Below are 24,107 nucleotides of genomic sequence, written 5' to 3' on the forward strand. Positions count from 1 at the left end.
CCAAATCCTTGTGTACATCAGCCTCCTCTCTGGCAGAGCAGCAGGAGAAGCTGTGTTTTATCATTACTCTCATCCTCAAACCAAAACACAGCATTGTATCAACAGCTAAGGAGAACATTAACTATAACTGTGACAACCAGGACAAGCATTACATTTTTGCATATATTTATAAATATGTAAGTTCTTAAATGGTATGGTTGATCCCAGGAGTGATAGCTAGCCTTCATCTTAGGGCTACGGTCTTCTGCAAAATGCATTTTGTATAACTTGCAGGCAACTCTAATCAAGGATTTCTGCAACAGGAAAAGCTTGTGCAAAGTAAAGACTACCTGGAAGAAGTGAAACGCCTCCTGTGGTTTGCAAGCAGAACTATCAGAGTGCTATCCAGCAGTATTAAAGCTCTTTTAGTGTTTTACATGGTTTCAAAGAAACTCCGGGAGGCTTTCATGGTATAATTACAGGTCAGTAGAGGAGGGAACAAAACCCAGCTCTTTCCAACAGTGAAAACCTTCCATGTTGTTGTGGTTTAACCCTAGCCAGTGACTAAGTATATATGTGTACACACACAGGCACACACACACACACGGGATGGGGAGAAGGAGAATCAGAAAAACTCACGGGTTTAGGTCAGAACACTTCAGTAACTGAAATAAAGAAATAAAAATAATAAAAATTAAAAGGCTAAAGAGAGATATTAATAGACCCCAAGACAGACAATTGACACACAATGCAGTTGCTCACCACCCCCTGTCCAGTCCCCAAGCAGCGGTTGGTGGCTTCAGGCTGATCAGGACATAAACTCCCCCCTTTTTATATACTAGGCATGATGCTCTATGGTGTGAAATATTCCTTTGGGCAGTTTGGGTCAGCTGTCCTGGCCATGCTTCCTTCCAGCTTCTTCTGCACCTCCTCACTGGTGGAGTATGGTAAACTGAGATTTACTGGATTTAAGGTAAGCACTGCTCAGCAACAACTAAATCATCAGTTACCACCATTATTCTCACACTACAACCAAAACAGCACTGCATCAGTTACTGTGAAGAAAATTATCTCTATCCCTTCCAAACCCAGGATATGCATTAATTTAAGCACCTAGTTTGAGCCCATTTGTACAGAACTCAGCAAGCCATCTAGCTGAATTAGTGGTTTGGATGCATTGTGGTACTTTTGTCATTTTAAACAAACAACGCCATTAACATTCCCTGCTTTAATGTAAAAAAGATTTTTAGGGTTACAACCATGGAATTCCAGGGTAATGCAGAATTGTTTCAATTCTATGGTAGAAAATAAATGTCACCGAAGTTAGGGGAAGTACAAGTTCATCTAGCAAAGTTTCATAAAGCTCTACAGTAATGCTTCTCTTTTAGTGCTATTTCATATCCACAAATAAGAAAAGAAACCTTGAGGCACAACCAAAGAACTTTAACAGAAACTTTTTTTTTATGAAGCCCTTACATTCACTGTCATGTACACTAAGCTCTAGTGAGAAACAAACCAAAAACACAACAGGTAAAAAAGAAACCACACAAAATTATATCACATTATAGTCTATGAGTCCAGTGAATTTTATGCATTTAATTTCTATTGCCTGTTCACAGATGCAATGTTGTAATTTTCATTCCTCTCCTGTGAATATTTAAAGCAAATTGCTTTTTAATGAAAGCAAATCATTATCTTTCTAACAGAGGACCTAATGCAGAAGTTAACTAAGGACTGACACCTGTAGGTAAGCAACAAGTACAGAGAGCAAACCCCAAATAATTCAGGCATCAGGTGATTTTACTTGGAGAAGTCAGAGAGGGAACAAGTGACAGAAGTACAAGCTCATATATCCATCAGCCTCACAGAGGGCATCTTAAATAATTTTTTTTGGGCACTCTGATCTTAACTGTGGAACTTGCTTTTAGTTTTCATCAGTACAGACTAAATGAAAGCAAAGATGAATACAGTAGCCAAGTTGTGCCACAACAGAAATATAAATCAACATATTTGTACATACATCCTTTCCGTGCATATAATACACAACACAAAATGTTTTATTCAAAAACAGACATTTGATGAATTTTTAAAAAATAACATAGAAACTACATTTCACCATTCTGTCAAATCAAAAGTATATCCTTAGGCTGCAAACCGTTCTTTTGACTGGACAGCCCTTAAAAGGATCAACGTATTTGATCTGAAAAGTGCTGCAGAAGTAAGGCATTGATACAGAATCAGGTAGAAATATGTAGTGCATGTACACTGGCTTGGGCATTTTCCTGGTTTTTTAACAACAAACCTGCAGGACCACACGCATGAGAGAGAACTCAAGGCAACTGCAGCAGAAACACCAGGTACAGGCTATGAAAGATGTCTCATACTGGTACACACACTCTCCTGCTGAACCCATCAGATGCTTCAGCTGCTAGTAAACCTAAAATTTGACCTGTATTAAAAATCACCTGAGAATTCAATATAACTCCTTGGTGCCTCCGATGTCCCCACTATGGAGTCTTCTTGGGAACATTAAAATGGCACCAGCATTTTACAACAGCACATACAGGTGAACATACACCAAAGGAAAGCAATTTCAGTTCCCAAGCTTCTGGCATAAAATGGAGAGAAGGACGACTTGTTTCTTTTTTACATGAATGAGAATATCATAGTGATCTTCAAATCAGTGAATTCGTGTCAGTGTTTAATGTATCACTGTCTGAAAAGCCTAAAGGTTTGTAACCAAAGCCTTGCTTCCTTTAGGCTGGATGTTCAGCTTTATTGTACACCACGAGATCTCGGTGTCTTCTCTCAGAGATCTGTCTTGTCCTCGTAATGACACATGCAAGCAGCTCTCTGGCTGTCCAGGTATGGCTTGCATCCTAAATGTATGACTGCATCAAACAGCAGCTGAACAGTTGATTCACAAGCTGCAAGCAAAGAAGAGTTCAGTTAAAAGTACTCTTTGAGTGGAATATAAAACTAACAGGAGAAAACTCTGATAAACTTTGAGTTTACGTTTACTTTTACTTTGAGTAAAGATTTTTTATATGCCAAACAAAATTAAAATTCATTGCATATGGAATGTTGTCTGTGTTGGAAACATACTGAGTCTTGGAAGATGAAAGAGCTGGTTTACCTTCTCACTCTTTGCATCCCAGTTTATGCAGAGGTTGCTATCTTTAACATCAGCTCAACAGAATTGAACAAATATTCACCAGTTCTGACACTGAAGACTAACATGATGATTTATTTACAGTTAAATAAATTTGAGAAGTTCAAACACAAGGTTGTTCTAAGAACTTACTGCTCCCAGTGGGAGTATTTACTGTGAAAGTGACATTGACCAAGCTAAAAAGTAGTTATGTATCCATCAGATGCAGGCCAACAACCAGAAGAAATACCATATGGCCTGTTACTGAGAAACCTAACATTTATTCACTAGGGGACAGCATTAACTACTGCCACTATGACAGTCTATTATTTTAATACCTTATTTCATAACAGGGAAAGATTCTGTATTCTCCTACAGTTTACTATCAATCACACACAGAAGTTTAGAAATCACCCAGCAGAACAGTCATGTTACAGCTATGTTACAGTAAATGCAAGAATTATAGATGCGTTTTGATCAAGTTGTATTCCAATATTCTACTCCCAAAAGGACAGCATTATTTTTTCCCCTAAAGTTGAAACTAACCTTAACTTGAAGTTAGGTTTAACCCTGATCATTTTCCTATGCTGTGTCACTGCTCTGCTGTACAAGCCCTTGGGCTGCACAGCAGAGGGACAGAACAAAGCCTCCTTCATCAGCTTATGAAAATGTGGCCTTGCTGCACTGCACAAAGATTCTTTGCCAGGTTAAGCTCAGGTTAAACATAAAAAAAAAAAAAAGGCTTTTTCACACTTACCCTGGACACTCTCTGAGATTCCAAGCGTTTTCTGCACATCTCTGCAAATTTTTGAGAGGCAGGTCTGAAACTGCTCATCACAATCATTTTTTTTATTGCCACAAGTATCATAGCATCTGTCGTGGTGATTGCAGCACCTTGTCATTGAAGGGATACCGATGTCAAACTGTGCAGAAAACACACACACACCTCCATTGGTATTCCAGCATAAGAAAAATACAGCCTATGGACAGACTGTAACAGTTAAAAATTAAAACTGATGGGATGGGTTGAGATAAAGACAGTTTAATAGATGAATCAAAGAAGACAAAAATATCCCAAAATAAGCAGTGCAAAAAGCATTCACCTCATTTCAAAGCAGAGGGGATACCAAGCCAGTCTCTGAGCAACAGCCACCTGGAAGTCATACACAGCTCTGCAATGACCCCCTCCCCACCTCCTCCTACTGCTCTGGGAGTTTTATTGCTGGGCACCACTGTACAGTATGGAACATCCCTCTGTTCAGTGTGGGTCTGCTGCCCAGCTGTGTGCCCACCCAGCCTCTTGCCCAGCCCCAGCCTACACTCTGGGGTGGTGGATGGGCAGAGTTGGGGAAAAAGAAAGTCCCAAAGCTGGAGGACAAGAAGCTGACTCCTATTTTCTTTCTAGCATTAAGGAAAAAGGGTTAGTCAGTAAGGACAGCAAGAGTCATAGCCAAACCCTCCACTCTCACAGGGCTACAGCTGCAGTTACACATTGCTTTCAAGACTGTGCAAACAAAGTACTAAACCAAACACTCAAAACCCAAGAAATTTATCATCATCACATTTTATGCTTGTAATCTTTGAAAATGTTTATGCTATGTTCATTTACAATACTAACACTTCCCATATGCTGTCACCAGAGCATGTGTTAGGAGCTGATAAGAACAGAGACGTTGTATATATATGGATGCTGTCTCAGAAGGAGGGATGGAAAAAACCATCTACACTGAGGAAAGCTGATGTATGAAAGACACACAAAGGAGCCCCAACATGGAAATACCTACCTGAACTCCAAATAGAGGGGATCCACAGCCATTTGGTGGTGATGGTTTATATCCATAGCGAGGAACAGGTCTTGATCCTAAAAATGGTAATTTGTCATGTCTCAGATTTTTTTGCACAGGATTTTAGTAGTTTTAAAACTCACCACAGACATTTGTTTGCCTCAAGACAGTATCAGTAGTATTTTTAACTTAAACATATATTCAGGTACCTGCATATCAACAATTCTTTCCAAATCACAACCTGGGGGTACTAGGCAATTTTTTTTAGAAAGGGGGACAAGGGAGGACACACCTGAGCAAGTGTCAATGTTTGCTTCCTAAGTTAAAAAAAAATTATTAAAATCCATGTGTTGGTTAAGTATGCAATATAAAGGACTATATTAACCGAATACTTTAGTGTAAATTCATTAATATTTCTATGCTCTATATGCAAACAACAGCAGTTATCTATTTTTTTATCTTAACTGGGATGAAACATCATTTTTATTTCTACAGCTGTAACATTAATAGAATTTGAATTAGTAGAGACTGCTAAACTCACATCTCCCTGAACACTCGCTAGTGCAGCAAACCAAGGAATTCTGCATCCCAAGTTAAGAAAGACTGTGGAGTTAATTTGAAAAATGATCCTCCCGTTCATTTCAGTATTGGAAACAATCTGAAGCCACAGTCAAATGTAATAGGGAAAGAAAACCACATTTGAAAGACGCATATTTTAGTACAGAGCGTAAATGTCACCGTGTCCTGGCCACTCTCGTAGAGCCAGCCAGCGTGTCACCACCAGACTCATTTCCTGACTTAACAAATAATCTGACACAGTAAACTGGGGTGATGTGACTCCACCACGGCAGGCTATATAGCAGCCTCCCATTCTGGGGTGCTAGTAAAAAGCCTGGAAAGAAATCCCATTTCTGGAGCGTCGCCTGCCTGGCTCTGGGGATGGGCACAGCACGGGAGGTGATCACAGAATGGGTCAGGCTGGAAGGCACCACAGTGAGTCATCTGGACCAAATGCCCGGATCAAGCAGGGTGATCCTAATAATAATGGCCTAATATAATAATAATGATGATTATGATAATAATAATAATAATAACCATAATCATCTATCAGGTCATGCCAACTTGAGCTGCCTCAATTATAGTTCAGGCAAATCAGGCAGCTGAAGCGCAGGGAAGAAGCACAGATCACAGCTGTCCTCTGCTGGCAGCAGCAGGACACTTACGAACAGCAGGATGCATTCCTTCCACTGGCAAACGCGGCTGCCATTAAAACCTGTTATTCAAGAGCGACTTCGAAACAACATATTCCACAGCTCAGATTTAAGCTTTTCTCTCCCAAAGCGAAATGCTCAGGAGGGCTAATAAATAACCAGCCGGGAGAGAGTAACTCTTCCCACTCCAGAGTTTTTCCCTGGACACATCAGCTACGTATTTGACAGTAATAAGCCTTTCTCCAAGGGAAACGTCTTGGACACGCTGAAAAGGAGCGACTTAGAAGTCGCCTTAGGAGAACTGCTTGCGTGTACCCCTGCTCCGTACAGGTTATACACGTATTCAAACACACATACACATACACCTTGCTCGCCGAGGTTCCTACAGTATTTACAGGAATGCACGCCGAAGAGCTCCTCAGCGAGGCTCGCCCCGGCGGCGGCGCTGGGCCGCCCTGCCCGGCACAAGGGTCGCGCCGCCAGCCCCGCTCACCGTCGCTGCACTTGTACTGGCAGAGCCCGTCCTCGCCGCCCAGCAGGTCCAGGGCCGCGTTCAGGTACATGTCGATCTTGTGCACGCCATTGCGGATCGTCTTCAGCGTCATCCGCCAGTCCGGGCTCTGCGGCGCCTCCTGGCCCCGCGCCGGCCGCCAGGCGCAGGCCGCGACCACCAGCAGCAGCAGCGGGGGCAGCAGCGACAGCCGGGCCGGGGCCATGCCGAGCCCGCTAAGCCGCCGCCTTCTCCTCCGCCGCCCGCCCAGCCCGGCCCGCTGCCACCACCGTCACCACAGCCACCGCCAGGGCCGCCATGCTCCCCGCAGCCCCGCCCGAGCGCCCGCCCGCGGGGAGGGGCCGCCCCGCCGGCCGTCCCATGGCCGCGCCGCCGAGCGCTCTGTGTCCCCTGTGCCGTGTCCCGTGTGTGCCATGTCCCCTCTGCCCTGTCCCCTCTGGGTGCGGTGTCCCCTCTGCCGTGCGCGGCCTTCCGAACCGCGGTAGCGACAAGCGGGGCCTGCCCCGGTTCCTGGCAGCTCGGCGCTGGCTGAGCAGGGCCCCGGAGGTACCGAACCTTGTGACGAAGCTGGGTGGGAAGGAAACTGACCCGGCCGTGCTTGCACATGTGTTTTTCGGCGTCGCCGAAAGTAAGGGGCGCTTGAAAAGTGTAAGGAGCAAAATGAAAGTGTATCTGTTAAACGGTAAAAGTCCGGTCTTGATTTGTTCAAAGGAAAAATCAGACCAAAATGAACTTGCTTACTGAGCGCCGTGTTTGGTTTTCAGAATTAAAAAAAAAAAATTAAATGCTAGATGCTTCGCAGATGAGCTGAATTGGAACCACATGAAAATTGTTTTAATTTTTGTAATGAAAACGCTGATTGTTGTGTGAAATCCCTCAGAAAATAGTAATATTTGGCTTCAGGGCCCAAGTTAAATGTAAAGAACCGGAAATGGAAAGAGAGCCAAGAGACGTTCAGAACAGACAGGGCATAAAGACACATGGTTTTTTTCTCTTTTTTTCTTCTTTTTTTTTTTTTTTTTTATTTGCAACCTCGGCATTTAATATTGTGTGTACTTAACTAACGAAATTGTTGGGAAAAGTGCTTCACAGAAAAATTAAGTCAAAAGAGGGAGCTCTTTGTACATCTGTCGAGCGTTTTCCTTTTTAGAATTTCTTTACCAAGACCCCGATTCAGCAAAATTATTTCTGTGTAGGAATGTACTTAAATGCTTTCCTAAATAGCAAACTTTGTTGAGGGTGTGTGTGTTTGTAAAGAGAAGGAATTTGCACCCTTACTTTAATTATTTTGGTGACTGATGGTATCTTTATGTGACAGAGTCATGCTGATGTGGGGTTTTTACAAGTCTGGAAGATGAAGAAAAGTCAAAACATAAAAATTGTTGTCTGACTGTGGTGAATTATAGAAGAAATAGCACCACAACAAGTGTGTTGTGTGAACATATGCAATTTATTCAACAGGATAATTTAGAGAAATAAAGTGAAATAGATATTGAAAGTATTTGTCATTAGAATACAGTGAATGCTATTGTATTCTATTGAATAATTATCATACAACTGGCTGGAGCTATATGAGCTTTGTGTTGAGGATACCAATCCACAAATCAAATTCTACTGCTTCAAAAAGAATTTGTGCACACTTTTTGTGAACAGCTCTTGCTGAATGGGAAGGTATTATGTATAGCCTGATGTTTTCTTTACGACAGCAAGAAGTCTAGCTTTGTATCTGCTACATGGTTTTGTAGAATTAAATCTACGTGTATAAGGTATTATCTTTTTATATATTTATATTGCTATATAAAATGTATGTGTATAAGAATACAGATGCACACAGAGTGTGTGATAGTGTCTAGAGTAAAACTCTGCTTGGTGTTGAGAGTTTGTTGGATACCTGAAATACATATACATACACAGAGATCTTAAGATGTAAAGATGCTTTTGATTTAAGTTGAAGATTTAAGTTTCAAAATCCCTTTTTTGTTTGTGACCAGCTGCTGTTAAATTCATAAAACTTAAGAGCTACAAAAATTGCGCCAGGCTAGATGATCATATGATGTATTAGATATTAATTGTCTAAGTTTGTAGCTGCAAAAACTACCAAGGAGATTTATTATTTATTTTATTATTTAAAACTACCAAGGAGATTTATTATTTGATTTATTATTTGAGTAATTGTTGCATTACAACAAATCTCATGGTCATTGCCAATCTGTTGATTAGTAGATGGGCTGAGGTCTACTTTTGCAATAAGCCTAAGGAATCAAGTGCCAAGCCAGGCAGCCTGCTGAGGGTTTCTGTGACTTAGACCTCGAGATGATGTAAGTTCTTTAAAGCAGGCTGGCTGCTGTCCTTTCTGTGAAGTTCACATATTGCCAGTGCAGTCATTTTCCAACCACTGCTTCCAGTACCATCATCCCTTTTAGCTAAATAAACAACAGCAACTGAAATGCAATATGAAAGTGGGAAAAAACCACAAGATGATGAGAAAAAAATGTTTTAATATCTGCTTTTATTAGAGACCTTTGCAGTGGACTTGTGCCTGTAAAACTCTCTTCCCACAGCCTCTGCAAAAATGTGGTATTCAGAGAGTGTTAAGAATTTTCAAAATACATTCCTTGAAAATCTGTACTGATTCTTGCTAAGTTACATGACAGCTGATTGTGGAAAAGGACTATAAAGGAAGCATTTAATTTTCTGAGCTTCAGATATTGTACCGTGAAATGAGAGCCCTTGACACATGGTGGCTGATCCAGTCATAATAGCTGGCAACTTGTGTGTACACGCCAGGGTGACCGGCCTCCCCGCAGTTCTCACCCCAGCTCACAATGCCCCACACGTAGGCCACGTCTTCTGCATCAAAGCAGACCAGGGGGCCTCCTGAATCCCCTTTACAGCTGTCTGTGGAGCCATCGTAGGTACCTGAAGGGGAAATAAAAAGTGAAGGTGAGTTAAGGTACAAGCTGGCTGGCACACGAGGAGGCAGAGCTCAGGAGATGGTTCAGGTCTGTGTCGCTTCCTGGGAAAAACGCCAATCACTTGTTTTTAAAATTTTAAAAGTTTAATAGTAATAAAATGGTTCTAAAAATAGTAATATAATTAGAGTAATAAAAATTTGGACAATTAGGATTTAGGACCATATGAGACAATAAAAGAAAGAGTTACAGACAGCCTGGGTACCTCTTTCTGGGTAAAATAATCCTGAAAAAGGACACCTGTTAACAGAGGATTAACCCTTAAAAGCAATTGCCTGTTGCATATTCATACACCTCATACATGATGCATAACTCGTGTTCAAAGGAAGGATTCTGTCTGGTCAGTGTCAGCTTCTTCCTCTGAATCCTAATGGTGTCTTCAGGGCTTCTTCAAGGTGGGAAGAAGTTAGTTTCTTCTGATAAGAGAGCAATAAATTCTTTTTCTCTGAAAGATTTAGGTGTCCTGTGGCTGCTGTCTCAGTGCAAGTACCTCATTCCTTTCTTTAAAAAAAGTATCTTACATAGCATAGTTTCTATTTTAACATTATGTTATTATGTAAAACTATATTTAACACACTTAAGAAAATTAATACAGCATAACTTTCTAACATAACACATATAATATTCATTTTAATATTTGAGAAAAGCCAATCATCATATATGCATGTTTCATACTTCCTGACAGGTGTTTGCCTAATGGTCACCAGTAAACAAGATTTTGAACGTCTTCTTTAAGTCTGTTACTTCTCATTTCTAGTGCAGGGCCTCTCTTTATACTTGTGGCTGGTCCAAATTCTCATTTGCATTTTCATCAGTCTTGTTTTATGCAGTGCAATAGAGGAGAATTCAGCCACATTTTTCCTATAGACTCAGTAAAAGTTTATTAATTTCTAGCACCCTTACTACACTTTCCTGCTTGGCTGACTGACCTAGTATGAACCATACAAAGCACAAGTCCCCGAGCTTTTAAAATGTAACCTCTTTCTTGAATCTGTACATTACTGAGAAAGAGTTATGTAAATTTTTCAGAGTTAGGATTACTAATCCTATGAAACAAGAATTTATTGCCTTTAATCAGTTTAATTAATACTTGCTTGTATTACTAACTCCTGTGAATACCAAACCTTAATTTTAAAGTTTTTATTTCCATCAAGGAGGGGATGTTAACCCCAGATATCACCTTTCTGAATGTGTCTCATGTGGTACTGTCATTGTCCCCTCATGGTAGAGTATGATGACTTGAAATATGTTGAAGAAAAGGGAGATAAGTTACAGAACTGGTGCACTAAATAAACCCGGTATCTTACAGATGACATCCTGAATTTATTACAAATTATTTTGTTTTTATATCTGGTTTTAATTTTCTTGTTGAGTAGTTTGTTTAAAGATTGCTTTCCTTTTTTGATTTAACAAACAGTTGAAACCATCTGCCCTGTGAGCTGAATACTCACTGTTCTTTTAGTCATGTATTTGGCAACACTTTGTGTCACTAGGGAAGCAATAAATGTGCATTCAAAATCCTCATTTTAATACTAGGAGTGGCAACCAGTTTCCTGGACAGACTAATCTAAGTTTGAAAAGTTAATTGTATTTTCCTGGCATGCAGTGTGGTAGAGGCAAATGTCTAAGCAGATGAATAGTTATATTCTAGTCAACAGGGCTGTGTGTTCTAGGACAGACATTTGTTTAAATATGTTGCTGAATCAGAATCAAGTGCAGTAAAGGTAGGAGGTTCAGTAGGCTGTAAAGTGCTTGTGTATTTAGAAAACATAACTCAAATTACATGCAAAAAATTGCCCAAATAATCACAGAAACTTGTAATGCTGATGACATATTGACAAACTTGCTGTTTACAAATAGGTGTATAATGGTGGATGCCACAGGCTCAGTGGCTGGCACGTAGCCAACAGTGATATTGTTGTAGTTCATTTATTGTCTTTCTTAAGTCTAGAATATTCCCAGCCAGTAGGTTTGGCCTAAACTGAGAGTTTGATGGAGAGAAATTATAGTAAGAAAATTGATGCTTACCTGCACATGCCATTTTTTTAAAAAATCGTCCTGGATACAATTCAGAACAATTGTGAAATAAATTAACATTTCCCCACTTGAGGATAAATTGTTTTGTGTAACCTAGAAAAAAAAAATCCAAATTTAAAATGACAAGTACAAATTAGACACATTTAATATAATAATTTGAAAGTTAGTTATTTACTTATTTACAGAATATTATCTTCAGTATTATAAACCAGAAACCTTAAACTGCCACTAGTATTTACCACATATGAATTACAGTCCATTTGCCATATATTTCAAAACAAAAGCAGAGTGGTTTAATTGCAGTGTAAACTACAGTGCTTTCATTTTGTGACATTTTCACCCTTTCCATTTCCTTGTGTTCCTCAGGGGTTTTTTTCTGTGTTTTCCATATGAAGGTTTCCAGGCACTTGGAAACAGGTACATTGTTTTTTGTGAACTGGAGATGTGGCTGAGATTCATCCTTATTGCCTTTTTTCCAACTCTATGTTTATGGAGCAGTTACTGAAGATATGGGTGAGCTATGTATTCACAAGTCTAAAGGGATGCTCTCTTTTGTTCTCTGTTTGCTAGCAATTCCCAACTTTGCATTTGCTGGGATGATGCTACTGGGTATGGAGAGGAAAAACCTCCCAACCAGTAAGTATATGGTAACTCCAATGCCACGCTGTAACGCTGTGATACAAAACAAATGCTTCCCAAATCTTTGAAAGCATGATCATATTTGGCTTATCTGTCTCTGTGCAAGCTTCTCTGGCTGAACCCAAGCATGGCAGAGACAGGATGTGCTGAGTTTCATGACTGCTGGCTGCAGCTCAGATCCTGTTGGGAAGGGGACAGAGGACAGGCTGTGACTATGGGCTCCCGTGAGCTACCAAACAACATCTGTTATGTGTCCTTTACAGGTCTCCACAGCTGACAGAACTATTAGATGGTCAGAAGGAAAATTTCTTACTTCCAGGGTAGTTTTCATCCAGATGTGTCCTCCATATCAATCTACAAAGTGGCTGAAACAGGAGAGGAAGCAGTACAGAAAAGAGTGATACCTGAGTGCCAAACCACAGCCTATGTTTTCTGTACTCAGCCTCTTCTGAGTGCTTTGTGCACAACTGTTCTTCAGCCTTTTCAAAATGAAAGCTCACCACAATTAGGAAATGAGTTATACAAACAATACATTCCTGAGTGAGCACTAACGCAAATACCTTTCTCTAGTCCCCATCCAGAAACCTTGCATCTGTCACCAGTCTTAAACATATACTCTGACCAGGGGACACAGGCAGGTGTGCTGTTGTCTTCCAGGGAGCATTCTCCATGCCCAGAACCTTTCAGCTCCAGCAGAGCAATGTCATTTTCATACGTTGATGCATTGTAATTTTCATGAATTATCACTTGGTTTAGTTTGAAAGTATCTGTCTCTTTGTCGTACGCTATTGTGTTCAACATTCCGACCCAGACAAGGTAGAGATGGACTCGATTTGCCCTGGAAAAAAACAGCGAAATAAACACAAGCCTTACATTTCAACTGGTTTAAAGCTGTAAACTGTTGCATTTCATCAAAGTTTATGTAGAATAACAATCCATATTAGATGCATATATTTTCTTTCTGGACTTAATGCCCAGGTTTTTCTGAAGTGTAGTAAGTGTCATCAAGGCAGATGACACATGCTGAGTACTGCAACTAACACAGAACATGATGTTAAAGCCAGGCTCTTTTTAGTGTTGTGACAAACAAAAAATAGGTGTTTATGCTGTTCTGATAAAAGAGTGAGCAGATGTGGATGGGGCTGGCAAATTGTACACATCTGTTCTTGGCTTGTTCTGGGGAATATATAACCCCAGGGACATTCTCTGGGAACAGATCCGGGACTTCCACAAGGTAGAGATGGAGAAGAGGTCCCTTGTATTTAACTTCATGCAGAGTGGTTACAATAAACCTTTCCCGCCTGCTGCTGTCAGGTTGAAGTCTTTTCAAACTCATAGTTACTTTTTATCTTTCTATTCACTGCCAAAACACTGTTTTCTCTGAATCTTCCTCATCCTTAATGTGGGTGAGTCAGTGTTTTAAACTGTTCTATTCAACAGACAAATAGAAATTAACAAACATGTAGCTGAGAAGGGCAGTAGTATCCAAATTAATTTTTCTGCCTTGCAGAAAGAAAATAATTTCAGAATTGTTTTTACCTGACACAGTGAGCAGCAGTCAGAACCCAACAGCCACCAATATAAACCCCTCCACAGTACACTGTTGAACCTTCATTGCTGGTGTCTTTAATTGCCACTTGCCAAGGGAATTCACCCTATTCGATCAACAAACACAAATAATGAGAAATTATTACAATTGTGCAACTTCTGGTGCATAAAGGGAAAAACATTTGATTTTAAGAAAAGATGTGCTATCCAGAAGTTGTAAATTGGACTCCATCAGATATAAAGGATATATATATATATATATAAATTCAGTAATTTTATTCAATCTTCTGACTTTGTGCAATGTGTCCTTCCCTCCAGCTTTTAGTCATGAAACCCCTTGTGGTCAGAAAAACAAATGGAGGATCTCACCTGGTTTGAGTACATTTTTGCTGTATTCTGTTTCAAAGACACAAAATTTAATTCCATTTTGCCAGAATTGTTATTTTTGGCTGTAGTATTAATTTTTTCTGCGTAATTTTCAGTGTCTACTTGTACTTCAGTGCTTAATTTTGTAACTCTATATTTTACTTTATAAACTGTGCTTCTTTTTACTTTTATTCAGTGCAATGCCACTATTGCTGCAAAACATGACATAAGCATTGTAGCTGATTTTGTTCTTTCCATAACTTTAACAGAAGGAAAATAATGCCCAGTTAAATCAGTGCTGAATGAACTCATATCTGGTAAAGTTGTTTTTTACCTTTCCAGCAATCTCTCCACCTATAATTCTTTTCCGTCGAGTTAGTGTGTGATTCCTAACACCACAGTGCAATTGGGGAAGAAGTGTCTTTATCATTTTTCTTTCTTTAACAAAAAGGAAAAAAGTATTTCAGAATTCAGGTATACATTCTTGCTAAGATTTGAATGCTGTGAATATGTGAATGTGCCAGTAGCTGAAATAACAGGAAAACAAAGACCAAAATGTTGGCATCTGGTTTTGCTTTCAAAATTGCTTGTGTCTTAGCATCACATTACTTCTCTCCACTTTCCAATGCTGTTTGCATTCAGGCAAATAATTTTAAGGATGTTCCCCTAGATTTGCTGAGAGTTTACCTCAGCTGAGAGTTTACCACTTGCCAAACCATGCAGATGTAGGTCCTCAGGTAGGATGAATTATTATGGCATTCTTGAAATCAGTGAAAAGTGAGACAAACAGTAAGTCCCATAGTGTATATTAGTAAACCACAAAGTCAGAATACCTGTGTGTTCTAGATCTGAGCAGCTGGCTGGTAGCTACAAAATCACTAATAAGAGGGTATGCTATTGATTTTGGAGGGCTAATTACACTTACCTGTATCCATACTGTCATTTTCAGCACCTTCTTCTTTGCCTGTAGTATTAACAAAATATTTAAATTATCGGCAAACATTTACTTGCATATATGTTTGTGTGCTGAGATCATGGAACACATTTTAAATGCATAAGGGCATAGTGTTCACATGGAGAGCAATACTCTTCAGCCTGGTGCCTGCTGTTTCCTTTCCTGAGGCACTGTTTGGCTGCCTCAGCCTACAAATGACCAGCAGCCAGCAGATACTTGTTCATAACTACACCACATCTACTCACTCTCCAAGCCTGGGGGCCCTTCTGCCAGGAAACCCTGAGAAACTGTCCTTTTTTTGTTTGTGATCTCTGGAGAGATGTCCCATTCTCCTCCACCAGAAACAACCAAAATTTCTCCTCCTGCCCCATTGATATTTTGAAACTTTCTAAAACTCAAAGGAGCATTAAGTAACAGGTTTGTATTTGGGTTTTTTTCCCCCAATTTAGATTATGCTGTTGGGTACTGTGTGTCTCCTTTAACAGGGTAAGGGAGGATATTCAACATGAGACGTGAATTAAGTGCTTGCTGAATCTGGTTTGTCAGCTTTTATTCAAACAAAGTGCCCATTGAATTCAGTCCCTAAATGGGAGCTGAGCATTGTGTCTGTTCTCATGTCACTGACAATAATGTTTACATTTAGAGTTCAGTTTACCTGTGCTAATTACCATTTACCAATAGTTTTTACTTTTTTGGCCTTAGGCTTTGTCTCTTTTGAGAGCAAGGAAAACATTCTAATTTTCAACAAAACATAATATTTTCAACAGAGAGGGGAAAAGCACAGAAGAATTATTATATTGACAAACTAGCTGAATAACTCATTTGTGAGGAAAGTATTCCTGCTTTCTTACACTTTCTTAGGGGATACCAGTTTGATAGCTGGCCACATAAACAAAAGACATAATCTGCCTTAAGCTTCCCAAAACATCATCTGTTTATTCCTTCCGTTAGTGTTCTTGTCATGCCTTTCCAGGAAGAAAGGAGAGAAAATTCTTTGACCTTTTCTTCCTCCTATGCATAACATAACATTGGGAAGACTGATTCTTGCATAATAAATAAAATAGTAATGTGCACTGTGTAGCCTCTAATTAAAATTGAGCTGAATGAAAGAAACAAAAACATTTTCAGAAGAAAACCTGCACAGGTAGCTCCAGCTTCATCCTCTCCTGTGAGGCAGTCAATTTCTTTGTTGCAGACACTCTTATTTGGAATACAGATATTTGACCGGCAGTGGAAACTGTTTTCTCTGCACTCTGTAACACAGGAAAATTATGAAAGTAAATCACAGGATGATTTGGTTCAGCAACCTCACACTGTCAGAGAGCTTTTTACAATGTAAACCAAATGTATATCCATGTTACAGGGCCTGTTCATTAAGAGATTACAAAAGCAGGCTCTGTGCATGTAAACAAAATAAATACTTGGCTTTTTCACTTTAAAATATTGAAGTTATAAGATTTGAAAAAATGTGGATCTCTGTTACCACTGCAGTACTGTACTGCTAGACTTGGTGTCACTCCATGCCAGTTTCATCCATAACACATCCACACTCAACCTCAGCCAAAAGATCTCCAATTTTGCCAGCATCACTGATCACCTCAAATGAGGAACTGATGATGCTTGTGCCAAAGCCTACCCCCCCAAATCAGAGAACAAGCTGAGTTTTGGTTGAATGAGCTAAATGCCTAAATGCAGGATTAAGAATCAAGAGTCCTGACAGGAAAACACTGGATGAAATAACTTACATCTTCTAAAATTCTTGGTTATATGAAAAGGTATTATGAACCTGAGAACCCCCTTCCTTTTAACTTTTGTGATCCCTTTGAATGTTATCAAAAGCAAAGCAGTGCTTGAATTCATGGCAGGATCTTCTGAGCTAATTTAAGATCTTATGTCAATCTCCTATTTAAGATATTTGTCTGTAATAGAAAATAAGGTAGCTCTCTAAAAGTATCCAGATATCCCAAGGTGATCCAAAGACCACTGAACTCAGTTGAAATACTTATTTTGATTTCAAAAGCATTGTTTACAGCACTGTTTTTGTCATGTGCAATCCAAATACATGTCCACTAAATATATGAAATCACAGGTTGTTTTTTTCCTAAAATTACTGTGACCGTGTTTCCACAATTATCTCATTAAAATGACTTACAATTGTAACACTACAAAGTTAAGGTTATGGAGGGATAATGATGGGATTTGTAACCCACATTAGCATTTGGTACCTGAAACCCAAATTTTGAAAGTATTCTCCTGCATTCAAGTCATGCTAGATCCATTCCTCATTTCTAATCAGAATTTTTACAGCTGGAATTGCAGATGCTAAAGGAATGACTGCTCCTGAACAAGCAGTGTGCCAGGAACATCACAGATGTTCCACAGATGATCTTGCATTAGTAATAAATATAAGGGAGATCTTACTTTGGTTTAAAGATAGTTCATTGCAAAACCAGTGTTTTTGCTTAATTACTGATTAAAATCAGTAATCAATAATCAAAATTATTGATTTTTTCCAAGTAAAAGTACCATGTCTTCTTCAAAATGGTATTTCATGCCTGCTTTTTTGCACTTGCCTATATATAAATTATGGTCTGATTTGTTTAATTTAGTGACTTAATGGAAAAGAGAATTTAGCTGTTACATCACTGTAAAAATTCTTTGTGGGTGGATTTCTGCTGAAATTATTTTGAAACACCTGACAAAGGAAATTGTTACCTCTACAGCACAGTTCATCACTCATGTCTCCACAGTCATTGATCCCATCACAGGTTTTATTCAGAGAAATGCACTTCTTGTTGACACAGTGAAACTCCCCGTCTGAACAATCTGTGCAGCAAGATGAAAATGAAGTTAGTGTGGAATTGACTGTAGGTTCATAATTGCTCAGGGAAATACTCTGCCTGCATATTGGATTCTGTCAGCAGTTTGGCCTATCAGCAGTACATATGCTGGGGCCCAGTCAAGTAAATAGGCATAATTTCATAATTTTTTATTGCTTCTGTTGCCTTTCAAATAGGGTTTCAGCGTGACCACTCATTTTCTTCCTCTAAATTTGCCAGTAGCCTGGCAAAAGGGAATTTAATTTCTTCTCCTGAAAGGACTGGTGAGGACTAAACCAGAAATGATCAATTCAAACCCACTAGAAATTATTCAAGGGATTAGGATGATGGAGGCTCCTCCTCTAGAAAGAACTCATCAAGAGTCTGTGAATAACTGCTTTTGTAAGAAAAAACTGAGATGATTCATAGCACTTCCAGTCAGCAGTATCTCAGGCTGATACTCACCAGTGCCAAAGAAAGCTCCCTACAGAGAATGAAAAGCTGTTGGAATTCTAAACAAGGCTTTGATTTCCCCTTTACAGTGAGAAACTGAGGAGTCCTGAAACCCCCTCAGAAGACACCAGTGGTTTCCCCGTAGTCATGCTTGTCTGGCTGTGGTGCTAGTGGTGTGCTAACTGATGTCCCTCAAACAGTGAGCACCACATTGTCACCTGTCTCCTCACCAGTTAAGCCAGGAGAGGTAAGGTTCATGGGATACAATATACCCTGGTGCCCTTGGAAGGGATGATGGAACAAACAGAACCATGGATGGAATAAATTTCCTTTGGGGAAATATCTGTAAAAATACTCCGGGAGCAGCAGTGATTTTTCAAACTTGAAAACTCAAGACTATCTTGACTCCATATTGCCTCAATTGTCTTAAAGTCTGCAAAACGATGATTTAAGTGCAGGTTTTCTGTGGCTGAGAGTTCAGCAGACTGGGTCCTCATTATTTAAAATATACTTAAAATGTAAAACCAGCAAATAGATATTAAACTGAAAAGATCTACTAACCTCTGAGATTTTCATGGCACTGCAGGCTAACCAGTCCCTCATTACTATCTCTTGATTTCATCTCTATGTGACATTCAGCAAGACTTGTCTCTAGGCCCCTGCAACTTATTTGCAGACAGTTTAATGCATTTAAGGCAGATTCTGTGATGTTGGAAGTGGCTTGGTAATATTCAGCACCTCTGTGAAGATAATAACAACAAATTATATAATTTCACAATGGATTGTCCACTGCTTTTATTATTGAGAATTTATATGATTTTCCTCAGTGTCAAAGAATTTTCGTCATGGCTAAGATAAAGAGCAGACTAGCAACTGGAGTTGTCTAGGGGTAAAAATGAGACGTTTACTTTGGAAGAAATGCTAATTTTTGCAGGCTGCTACATAGAACTGTCCCCAAATGCATATGCAGCTCCATGAAAGTCACTGTGTATCACAGGGGATAGAAGTCTCCTCATGTAGCAAAACCTGTAAGCTCAGACCTCCATTTCTCTGTGGACATGGGTGAGCCATAACTTGGGAACCATCCTGCATGGGATCAGATATCCTTGGTCCCATCCAAACCACTGAATGCTGAGGAAGCTCAGGCCACTGCAAGGCTGGGATTGATAAATTTTATCTTTCTTGGTTTTACCTGAGCAGTATTCTCCTAACAGCGTGTGTATCCCCTACCTTAAAGAAACATGGATCAAGTAAATAAGTAACTAGGGAGGCTTTCAATGAGACTCCACTGCTGAATGCTCTGTCCAGGGCAAACCCCTCTGCTATCTGAAGATACACTGATCAGGACTAGGAAACACTTGCTTCTCACCTAGAGAGGTACTGCAATAGCAGCTTTAGTTTTCTGGGGACATTTTTAGGGTTTTTTTTTCTGGTAAGGTTGGGAAGGCAATGCTACCTCAGTTATGTTATGTGTAGAGGTGTAAAATTATTATGAATAGGATATAGAGGTAACTTTATGAGGAGCTGAATATGCAGCTTTGGTTATCATTGTGGTTGCAGAAAAAGTACAGGCTGTGTGTGACTTCAGCTGGCTCTGGGGCCAGAGCAAGCAGTGGCAGCAGGGGTGAAGGAAAAAAACCTGTGTTCTGCTCCTTGTTAGTCTGGCTAATGCAAGTGGCAAAAGAGCTGTACCCTGCTGTCAGCTGTCCTGAGAAACCTTTCTCTGCTCACAGATCATTGCTCAGAGCTACTTGGGAGTGGTCCATCCATGCATTTTCCCTAACACAGGCCTGAGAGAACGCCTCCACACTGGTCTTCATCTCTATTTTAAAGCAAAACAGTTATGGTTTGTATCGTTGTAGCCTGTAACAGAACACAGAAATCTGTTTTGGCTTTCACTCTCAGGTGTCAGTTTAAGAAGTTTTATCAGAATATTGTAGCCAATAAATCATTCATTAATTTTCTGTCTTAACTGTTGGCTGTGACTGACAATTCTGTAAGCATCACTACTTTTTCAGAACCCCTGCAGTTATCCAGAGATAAATTGCCCAAACTTACAATTCAAAGCCAAGGTGCCTGCAAGCCACGTTTGCTTCATTCATAGTCCATTCACTAGCACACACAAAACTGTCCTCCTTACGATTCACAGGTTTTACTTGAAGCAAACTTGAATCTCCGTGACCCAGAGAGACTGAAAATGTTTCTTAAAAAATAAAAAAGAGAGAAATGAAAAAAAAAATCCCCAAACAAAATCATATTATATAGATGTATCTAGTGGAAAGACAGCACAAAACCAAATCAGGACTAATTTTGTATTTACAGCCAAAGTTCATATGGAAAGAACAGTAGATTGGGAATCAGAAGGTTCAGGTATTATTCCTGAATTAGTTCTGAGGATTGACTTTGTGTCTTTGAGCCTGATAATTTCTCAGAATATGCCAGTTTAAGGACAAATGAGGGTAATGGGTCCATAAGAGTATTTGAAGAGCTACCAAGAACAGGTTGTGTTTCAGTATAATGACGTTCTTTAGGGGATTTTTGATAACCCACCAGTAATACTCGAAGTTAGAGGGCCACATCCTTCTTCTATTACCTGTGTTGCAAACTGCCTACAGCAGTCTGTGTAGCAAAGCCAGCAGCAGGGTGACCTGGGCCTGTCAATCACTTTATTTTTTATGAAAATCAGCAGATACTGCCCATTTTCAGTGACTTTTCATTTTCTGTTTCATGTTGTTACTAGTGCAAAAAAATGAACAGACTTTCTATAAATAGTGTAAGCATCTCCTCAGCCACTCCTGATGGATAAATTTCGGAAAAGGAGGTGTGAATACCTTCAGGCTTGCATGTTCCCCTGTGCAGAAACTTTGCTTTGGGTTGCTGGCACTCATAGCTCTTCAGCTGGCAGTAAGTACGGAAGTTCTTTCCACTGGTAGAACAAACTGCAGAACCATTCTTTGGGCACTGGTAGGGAAGCTTGCACAGGCATTTTCCCTCCACACATCGTTCCCATGGGTGACAAAAAACTTTCTGACATGACTTGTGGGTGTATTGGTTGCCCAAGCATTCTTCTATGAGGTAGTTGTCTTGCTCAGCTGGCTGGACAGGCTTAACCTGTTGAAAATGGTTTTTTTCAGCATTAGATGCTGCCTTCTGCAAGGCACACAAAAAATAATTAAAATAAAAGCAAGATTAGGGATTGCACCAAGAGTTTTGCAGATCCCTTTCAGCAAAGTGTCCATTTGTAAGCCTTTTCCTATCTAATAAAAAGTTCCTAAATACCATTTATAGAGTTTATTCCCTTGTCTTTGGCCACCTCGCCTTCTCAGTTTCTCTGAACTCCTTTTTTCTTTTTGGATTATTTACCTGGTGTGATCTTCAGTCTTACTGATCTCCCACAGACTTTATACCCTTTACTTTTCAAACATCAGCTGAAGTGCACAGCAGATTATAAACATTTTTAAAGGCATTGGTTTATAACACATCCCAGCAATGGGACTGTAAGCAGATTAAAACATAAAGGAATTTAAGCACTAGAAAAAGAAAAAAAATAGCAATCTGGGGCTTTTTTTCTAAGATTTGTTTTATTGGCCTGGTTGACTTTGGATTTAAATATCACACATAAATATTTATGAATTACTTACTAGCAAATGAATCTATAGTTAATGATCTGTTTTGCAGAGTCCACATGACTGCTCAAGTAACAAGTACCTCAAATACCTTAACGAGTACCCAAAAGCAATTTGAAAATGAAGTGCTCATCCTTATGAGCGTTTTTCCTGTGTCTTGCACAGCAGTGTGTTTGCAGTGTGGCTGCTGGCCATCACTGGCTTGCAGGTACAGACTGTGACCCTCCCTCTGGGTGAGGGGCACCTGTGTTTGTGCACCTCTCTGCTGGCTGCAGTGCTGGCTGAGTGCTTTTGCTTGCAAAGATCTGCGGGTAGGATGAGTCTTTGAACATGGAAAATATATATGGATGTCTTCTGTGTAAAAATGGGAGAAAAACATTAGTCCTCAAATGTGATTTATCAGCTTTGACTGTTTCAACTGGATCAATAGAGCTGAAGTTTAAAGTTCTCATGAAGAAATCCTGCCCACAGTAAAGTCAAGGAGGATGTAGCTGGGGCAGAATTCAATCCAAACCTCTCCTTTTCATGGCTGTATAATCTTATTAAATTCTTCCTGCTGTTCTTGGGTCAGTAGAATCCAAACTGTGAGCCAGATCCGCCTTGGCACAGCTCCCATGTTATGGTAGGAGTTCCTCCTCAAGGGGAACAGCAGGTGCTGATTTTTATCTCAGAACTTCTCTGAAAGGCTTGGATTGTGCTGACTGCCCAGCCCAGATGGGATTTCCTGGACACTTCTGCCTGGAGAAAATCCGCAGGAAACCTTCTGGCAGCAGGAGAATACCATGCTGCCATATTACAAGACTGCAATCCCATTTCTCAGAAAAGGGAGGTGGGGAAAATTGCAGCACCTTTCTGTGGTCAGCCATGCTTGCAAATTTGGTTTCGGATAGGATCATGATTAAAATCTTTTCCACAAACCTGTTAGCATAAGCACCAGGTAGAATCAAAGCATTAAAGAGAAACGGCAAATTTCAAACACCCAGGCTGGGCTAAAACAAATATATGAAGCACAAATTCTATGAAAGGAACTTAAAAAAAAAAAAAACCCAATTGGTTTTGCTTTTATAACAATAAACTGTTTATTAAATAAACAGTTTAAAAATACTGCTAACACAGTAAAACATGTCTTACCTCTGATCCACAAAGACAAAAGAGACACAAGAAAACCAAGCAGATTGGGAGCATTCGCATGATGAAATTTTATGTCTCTTCCTAGACTAATTCCTCTGGCTGGGATTCTTTTGAATGTCAGCTGTTAGATTTGGGTTTAATTTTTAACCATTAGAAAAATATTTTCAAGTGTGTTTAGAAATAAAGTACAGGAGCCTCAACTATGAACCGATAAATCTGATCTCTTCAAAAGATCCTGCCTTAACTGGTTTTGTCATAAGTGGATGACAGATAACAGAAGTGAAGCCCTTGAAATAAATGATTAAAAATGTGAAAAACGCCAATAACTTGTTTTTAAGATTTTTAAAAGTTTAATCGTAATAAAATGGTTATAACAATAACATTATAATTAGAGTAATAAAATTTGAACAATTGAGATTAGGACAATATGAGACAATAAAAACAAAGAGATACGGACGTCCGGGTACCTTTTTCTGGGCAACACAAGCCCGAGAAAGGACACCCGTTAACAGAGGATTAACCCTTAGGAACAATCGTCCGTTGCATATTCATACACCTCATACATGGTGCATAAATTCCATTCAAACACAGGATTCTGTCTGGCCATCGTCACCTTCTCCTCTTAATCCTAATTGTGTCTGAGCGTGGTGGGAAGAAGTTACTTTTCTGCTGATAAGGGAGCAATAAATTCCCTTTCTCTGAAAGATTTAGGTGTCCTGTGGCTGCTATCTGCTGCGAGTCCTTTCTTTTAAAAAGTATCTTACATAGCATCTTAGAGTTTCTGTTTTAACATGATGTTATAACCTAAAGCTATACTTAACACACTACCTAAGAAGATTAACACAGCACAACTGTCTAACATAACACATTCAATATTCATTTTAATACTTGCGAAAAGCCAATCCTAAAACACACATTTTTCACA

General features: G+C 39.6%; 2 protein-coding genes across 2 annotated transcripts; both read right to left on the reverse strand.

The window, feature by feature from the left end:
• Positions 1-1,192: 1,192 nt before the first annotated feature.
• Positions 1,193-6,962, reverse strand: PLA2G12A (phospholipase A2 group XIIA). Its single transcript, XM_041427912.1, has 4 exons — positions 6,619-6,962; positions 4,915-4,991; positions 3,888-4,053; positions 1,193-2,906 (listed from the first exon to the last, which is right to left on the reverse strand). Exons 1-4 carry the CDS (start codon positions 6,839-6,841, stop codon positions 2,788-2,790), a joined length of 585 nt encoding a protein of 194 aa, XP_041283846.1. The 5' UTR covers positions 6,842-6,962; the 3' UTR covers positions 1,193-2,787.
• A 2,331-nt stretch (positions 6,963-9,293) lies between these two features.
• Positions 9,294-23,321, reverse strand: CFI (complement factor I). Its single transcript, XM_041427913.1, has 12 exons — positions 23,183-23,321; positions 21,257-21,575; positions 20,484-20,628; positions 18,987-19,165; positions 17,869-17,979; positions 16,290-16,406; positions 15,124-15,162; positions 14,533-14,636; positions 13,824-13,939; positions 12,845-13,122; positions 11,637-11,738; positions 9,294-9,555 (listed from the first exon to the last, which is right to left on the reverse strand). Exons 1-12 carry the CDS (start codon positions 23,240-23,242, stop codon positions 9,338-9,340), a joined length of 1,788 nt encoding a protein of 595 aa, XP_041283847.1. The 5' UTR covers positions 23,243-23,321; the 3' UTR covers positions 9,294-9,337.
• Positions 23,322-24,107: the final 786 nt, after the last annotated feature.

This window comes from Onychostruthus taczanowskii, unplaced genomic scaffold, assembly GCF_017590055.1.
Source record: "Onychostruthus taczanowskii isolate IOZ18803 unplaced genomic scaffold, ASM1759005v1 scaffold12, whole genome shotgun sequence".
Lineage (NCBI taxonomy): Eukaryota > Metazoa > Chordata > Aves > Passeriformes > Passeridae > Onychostruthus > Onychostruthus taczanowskii.

Excerpts from the sequence above, each read along its gene's own strand:
- PLA2G12A (XM_041427912.1), bottom strand. The coding sequence starts at position 6,841 with ATGGCCCCGGCCCGGCTGTCGCTGCTGCCCCCGCTGCTGCTGCTGGTG. Across the intron at positions 4,992-6,618 it reads CCAGTACAAGTGCAGCGACG|GATCAAGACCTGTTCCTCGC; the intron begins GTGAGCGGGGCT and ends TACCATTTTTAG. Across the intron at positions 4,054-4,914 it reads CCCCTCTATTTGGAGTTCAG|TTTGACATCGGTATCCCTTC; the intron begins GTAGGTATTTCC and ends TTTTCTGCACAG.
- CFI (XM_041427913.1), bottom strand. The coding sequence starts at position 23,242 with ATGCGAATGCTCCCAATCTGCTTGGTTTTCTTGTGTCTCTTTTGTCTT. Across the intron at positions 19,166-20,483 it reads AGGCACCTTGGCTTTGAATT|AGGTGCTGAATATTACCAAG; the intron begins GTAAGTTTGGGC and ends TTATCTTCACAG. Across the intron at positions 13,123-13,823 it reads ACTGCTGCTCACTGTGTCAG|GGCAAATCGAGTCCATCTCT; the intron begins GTAAAAACAATT and ends GTTTTTTTCCAG.